Raw genomic sequence first — 7,036 nt, 5'->3', positions numbered from 1 at the left:
TAAAGAGAATAATCTGACCTGATTTAAACTTATATATTGGCGAAGTACGTAATTTGCTCTACAGTTAGTTTGTTTTTTCTGTTTTTCAAATTATTTCACAGTTATTTTATAATTCTCCTTAGCTTCTTTTCTTCGAAGTTATTTTGTAGTTCACTGAATAAATTATCTTGTCTTAGATTAGTTTGTAAACATTCAGACATTAACGATAATTCTATTCCAGTTTTCTTTTCTCTTTGTGTCTACTTTGATTTTCGGGTAAACGATAGTAACACGTCTTGCCAGGAGTTATCTAGTGGCCGAAGTTCGGTCTTGAGTACTGGCGGTACGTGGAGATCTCAGCACAGGACATTATCTAATCATTTACTTGGAGTAGCCAAGGGTGTTTTGAAGGGTTAAAAATGAAAGTATTATTTAAGATCTTAGTTAATGACATGACTAAAACATTATATACAAATAACGAAAAAGTAATTACATTACTATGACACTATATGCATAGTTGCATTATTACACAGATTTTCACATAAATTTACACCTTGGTAAAACATAACACTTTCATATTTTAATAATTTACTGAGTTCATTAATACGCTTATGTTTCCTACCCTTATTTGCCAAATTAAAAGTAATGTTTTTTTCAGTTACCCAATAACTTTAGAATGGTCTTCATAGTAGTGGCATTGATGATGAGGGTACACATAACAATTCCACCTGTATGGATGAATATCTGAGAAAGAAGTATAGATAAAACATCAAATTAATGGAACACGTAGGTTCGCTTCTGTGATAGGTACACACTAGCAATTGATAAAACAACATGTATTAACTGAAATATATTATTATTAAATTCTAAAATACATGGTAGGTTGAATATAAAATGAAAAACCCAACTTCAAAGACAGATATTTATTTTACTAACAGTTTGAATAAAATAAAATTTATGGAATATAAACACATACATTTAGAAAAAAAATAATAACACGTTCAAAATAAAATATTTTAAACAGCTGCATTAACTTTTATATTGTTACTAACAAGGAAAATTATTAATGTATATATTTAATAAAAATTTAAAAAAGAACACGTGCATTTTAATAAGTACAAATAAAATAAAACGTATTTATTATAAACACACTGAAATATTCTGAGGGTTGAGTGTGTTATATCAAAATAATTTCGAATATGCAAATCAGTAAGTCACGTGAGGACCACTGCCGATATAAAGTCGTTATAGAACAGAAAGTATCAAATGACATTTTAATATTGTTTGGTGTTACTTTGGTAATATGATGGCACCAAAAATAATCACTCTTATATTTATACATTTTTATCATAAAGGTGTGTTCTGATTGGAGAATTACAATTACAATGAAAACTATGTTGCAGGTTTATTTCATGGCTGCAAGATCGTCATATAAAGCATGAGCAGACATAGACTACCACGATGTGATGAGTCTGTACAATAGTTTTGATATAACGTACTAAACCTCTGTGTATATATTGTAAATGTTGTGATTTCATTTCATCCTCCTCACCTCTTCATCATATTTCTGTTATCCAGTTGCAGGGAAAAATAAAAAGTCCACTTACCTTAAATTGTTAGTTCTACAAGCATATGAATTGTATCAAGTATTGTCCAGTGACAGTTAAACACTTTTATATATATATATATGTCATTACATAACAAAAGGACGAAATTTTGACCTTCTTTATGGCAAAGCCTGTAGAAATATTTTAGTATGTTGTGTAGATTTATAAGACAATTAAACTGGATGTAATATGATGGCTCTGTATATGTATATATAAAAGCACAAAAGATTGCATGAATTTGAACAATAACAAAATATGTTTTCAAACTAGATTTTTAAGAACCACATCAGTTGTAATCTTGATGATATTGCTATTAATGATAAATCGTATTGACAGTGCAGTGTGAAAAACAAAAAGTACTTGAAGTATTATACGTATATATATTTTTTCATAAAAAAACATACAATGAGCATGGGAGATTTTCATATGTAAACCTCACTTGTCACTTATCTATGAAAAATATTATGGCCCATCACAAGATATTTTGTAATAGGTGAAGCAAAGCAGGTAACAAACAAACACAATGGACTATCTGTCCTGTGCCAACCAAGGGTATCGAAACCCAGTTTTTAGCATTTTAAGCCTTCAGACTTACCGCTGAGCCATCGGGGTAGGGGTGAGGGCACACAACAAGTAATTATACTGTCACATTTAGATCTCTGCACTTAATGTTGGTGTTAATAACAGCAAGTTTCTCCAAAGGATGGCTCAGGCCACATATCTTTACAAACTTTCCTAGGACCTTCCACTATAGGCCTGATGTGGCCTAGTGGTTCCCATCCCGTTGTTGCAAGATCGTGCTTCACACCTTGATGAGATATAAAATCAACGGTAAAATTCCATTACTCCTAAGAGCTGCCTGCTACTAGCCTATCACTTCAGAATTAGATACCACTAATGCAAATAGCATTGTGTAACTTTGCGCGAGTATCCGAAATGAACTAACTTTCCACCGTAAGTGGACGTCAGCTTTAAAGACTACATTTGAACGTCCTTTGGACAGTTATATGTTCGAATGAGACCAACATCTTAGTCCTCTTTCTCATGAAAAGGCCATTGATTTCGAAGTATTACTGGAAACTTGATTATTTTTAGTTTGTAAGCCTTCGTCAACTGTAGTTGTTTAATATCTTGTTAACAGTCCCGAGTAGTATTCAAAATTTTTTTAAAATTTGAGATTTCGAACGAGTTATATAGATGTTAAAAATGTCACCATTGGATAGTTCACATCTTATATGACACTCCACTGGTTACATAGTGATTAAGATTTTATGTCACTTCTGTTCAAATCCCGAAACTCATTCTTTAACCAGAACTCCATAAATATTCATTAAAACACTTATACCTAACATTGAATTATTATCACATCAATTCGATGGGTTGATCTACAAACTAAAATAACATAACTTAGAAGCATTTCACCTTTTGTCCTGTACTGCCGAACCCTGAATGATTAGAAACAAGAAGAGCTAATGCCAACCCCACTGCTCCCCGCAGACCTCCCCACGTTAGTACCACTATCCACTTCCAGTTCAATCCATAGCCCAAACGTGATAGCACTGGATAAAGCGCGGTGATTGCTATGAATCTAGAACAAAAAAGTATTTAAAGTCATTAATACCATGAAACGCTATTGATTATCATATTCAAGTTAAATGTGGAACATGTTTTTTTTAAAATGTGTATCCACTAAGCATTTACAGTGCCAAGATTTTAAAGGCAAATCTGTGGAGATGAATGCTACTCACTTTACGTTAGAGTAAAGTGAGACTTAGGTAACCATACATGTAACAGTGCGTATTATTTTTTGTTGTTAGATCTATCACGAGCAACTTGAAACAAAATAAAAGTTATTTTTTAGGCTTAGTGGTTTTGATTCTAACATAAAACAATTAAAAATTAATGAAAATTTAACATCGAATATTTTCATTATAACTTGGATTATAGATTTCAGTAATAAGTCATTTTTTTCTTTTATCCTTACCTAAATAAGGTAATACCCATGTATGTTGCGAAAATAAGAAAGTAGTCATCCCGTTCGATACTCTCTGCTCCTTTTTCAGTGATTAAAATACCCACTTCAATAAAAATTAGGGTATTGGCTAAGTAGGACAACATCTCCCAAAAACTGTAAATAAAAAAACAGTATCTATGAGTATAATGTTTAAAATAAATTATGACTTCAGGCGTATGAATTTTTGTTGTATTTTAATACATGTGTATCACACTTTGAAATAGAATAAAACTAATCATCTATTTTTTATTTCAGAAAAATTGGCCGTAAAGTGCGAACTTGCATAATAATGAATCTAGTTGTAAACTGCATACACGTTAAAAAAAAGACTGAAACACGAAGAATGATTGCTAGAAATGATAAAAATAAAGCTTAATTATATACATTTATTCAGTTCACACTTTTCTTTTATGAATGGATATGTCGATGTCGGTGCTTTGCTAATGGTTTTAAATTTTCCCAGAAATACACACTGATAAATCAAAGCTGGAGATTTACCAGTTAAAGAGTTCATTGTCAAGTGCTTAAAATGTCATCCCAGTAACTTCAAAAATAGTGATTTTTACAAAAGATAGTATGTTACACTGTTTACCATTTTGTATTTTTCACTTGTTCACAATTTGACGATAACAACTCATATTTTTCAATCTTAATAAAACACACTGATTTATGTTCAGACTTGATTGACTCTTTATTTTCCTGAAGAAGGGTAGAGAACTATTTGAAAACGTTCGAGTTTTGAGTTTTGTTTGGAAACCAGACTTGATTGAAGTAGTTTAGTATTTGAAGACTCACGAACTGAAGGGTTTCTTCATTCTAGCTACATCGTATTATTTTAAGTGTTAGTTGTCTACCGACATTCTATATGGCCGAGGATGTAGTCGGACTATAGCTGTCTGTTCTTCAATGAATTGCACTAAATATTTTGAATGAATTAATGAAGGTTCACATAATTTATATTCAAACCAGACCTACAGTATCTAATATTGGCACATTTAATCATGAATTAGCAGGTTTTAAGTTCCATTTCTTAAATATTTTGTCAAAAACTAATATGCAGTTAGGCCAGTTTCGGATTTCCTTCATTAGTTAAATATTTAAAGTTCAAAATACAGTTTTTATTCCAGGTTTGATATAGAATAATTATAAACAACCATTTCATTTAACGAAATAATAAAACTGAAGTGTGACTTTGATTAGCAAACTATAGCTAAGAGTTGTTGTTATAGAATTCCTGCTCTGAAATGATCACATATTGTGTGCATGTATAACTATCCTCAATTTAAACAAGGTTATATAGGTTCAACGGATAGATCTTTTGAAATATGCATTTTTCCTTTGAAGAACAATAAATTGCAAACAAGGATAGCAGAAATGATATTCTTACTGTTTCTATTGAATATATGAAAGTAATATAAAATTAAAACAAATTATTGAATATTTCCTGGGCTCTGTTTCAAAACTAATGGTTGTATTGTAGAAATTAATAAATCATGAAAAGGATGAACATATCAAAGCATCACATTTTAACATTTACTATGACATCGATACCAATCCTATTGTGTTCAACCATAATTCAAAGCATGAAGTTCAGGCTGTCACTTCTACACTAAGGATATACACATCTACATACCTGCAGCTCCCTAGGCTTTGTTAACCTATCCATAATTTGTATTTTCTACGTGATGTGTGTTATGTACAAAAGGAATAATTACCTGTGAACAGTACTTTCCGCTTCGGGACTAATGCTTGCCTTCTCTCTGCTTAATACTACTCCCACCACAAGGACAGCCAATACACCTGAAACCCCTAAGACAGATTCGCCTAAGTAGAATGTAAGGTAGGCTACACAAAGGGTTATTGTAACTTCAATGACGTTGTCGGCGTAAATACATGTCAGAAAAAACACAGCAGTCTTTCCCATCAGAAAACCAAAGGCAGGTCCTCCCAGAGAAATTCGACAAAACAACAACATCATCGATCCAACTTAAATAAAAAAACATGTATAAACTCATGAAGTTTCACGAAATATTAGTTCTCACACTCAGATTGACATGAAATGTGAACAATTAAAATATAGATTGGGTTGTTTATTTAGTGTTCAATATTCATGTCAGTCTCAAAGATCACACTTAAAAACATTTAGAATCGGCAAATGTCGTACAATGCTCCACATTTTTATAGTTATTTTAATACTTTAAAAGTTTAAATCTATAAAGCAGCATATTAAATAATACGCGGGTTTAATAGCGTTTAATTAGTTCAATTAAAATTAGTGTTTTCAACATTTAAGGAATTGCGGATTTTCACAAACTACTACAAATTAAAACGAAGTTAGGAATGTTGGTATCATTACCTGAAAGTCCATGAGGAGAGAGTTTGAGCTTCAGCAGAATTTCAAAGATAACAATAGCAGCTCCATCATTAAGCAAAGACTCTCCCTCCACTATTGTTGACAAGGCCTTGGCAGCCCCTAGCAAATGTTAACATGCAAGTGATTAACTAATTGCAGAAAATTTCAAATAATATTTTCCCCCAAAACCCTACTATACATGGTTGTTGATAAAAAACAAAATAAAATAATATTGAATATGTTATTCTAAACACTACTGCATAACGCAAGTAATTTTATATCATTTAAACCAACTAGTTTTAAGATATGCCTTCTTATCAAAAGAACACTAAAAACTTAATAGTGAATCCAAAAGTTTGTAGTGATCATTGACATAAAATAAACTAACATACATTATATAGTGATATGTCAATCACACTAAATTCCAATACTAACGAGGCTATGGCTCATAAGGTCAGCTGGAACATTAAAGTCATGGTAGCAGTTTTTTATAACTGTCATTCCAGCCAAATGCTGGTGGGCCACCAGAGATATACATCCTCTCTTTAGCCATGAGGTGTAACTAGAAAATGTACAAATGATGATGAACGAGTTGGAAAAACTGTGTTAATTGGGTGGAAACGCTTGAACGAAGTGATTGGTATTTTATTTCATCATTGATATTATTTTGAGGGTCTTTTATTTATTTATACCTTTGTATGTCTGTTTTTATGATGATGATTTATACACGTATACTAGTAAACGATCATCGTCGTTTTTTTCTACACTTGAAATGTGGTAGATGGGACATTGGGAGGTCAACATGGTCAGGATGAAGTCAAGTAACTTAAAAGTTCAACAAATGTTCCAGTAGAGGTGGGATGTATAATACTGATCGAGACACTATTTATATCATCAATTTAAAGAACAACTGTTATGGTGTGATCTAGATTAAGTAAATGAATTGTAATTATTATTCATTTACAAGTCAGAATTGGGTTAAGGATTAATAACACGATATTATTTATTTATTTATTTTAACACTGATTATTTATTATTATTTTATCATAAATCAGAACTTACTAAATATTGGAGCTAATTCTA

The 7,036-nt window shown here is 31.4% G+C and overlaps 1 protein-coding gene across 1 annotated transcript in view; it reads right to left on the bottom strand.

Annotated features, from left to right (window-relative positions):
- Positions 1 to 633: 633 nt before the first annotated feature.
- Positions 634 to 7,036, bottom strand: part of LOC106457939 (sodium/hydrogen exchanger 7-like) — a 14,816-nt gene continuing 8,413 nt past the window's right edge. The window contains 5 exon segments of the mRNA XM_013917386.2: positions 634 to 723; positions 3,009 to 3,174; positions 3,571 to 3,714; positions 5,316 to 5,586; positions 5,957 to 6,073. Coding sequence (XP_013772840.2) covers positions 634 to 723; positions 3,009 to 3,174; positions 3,571 to 3,714; positions 5,316 to 5,586; positions 5,957 to 6,073 — 788 coding nt within the window.

Source organism: Limulus polyphemus, unplaced genomic scaffold, assembly GCF_000517525.1.
Source record: "Limulus polyphemus unplaced genomic scaffold, Limulus_polyphemus-2.1.2 Scaffold394, whole genome shotgun sequence".
NCBI lineage: Eukaryota > Metazoa > Arthropoda > Merostomata > Xiphosura > Limulidae > Limulus > Limulus polyphemus.
The sequence above is the reverse complement of the archived record's forward strand: the minus strand, read 5'-3'. Positions and strand labels throughout refer to the sequence as shown.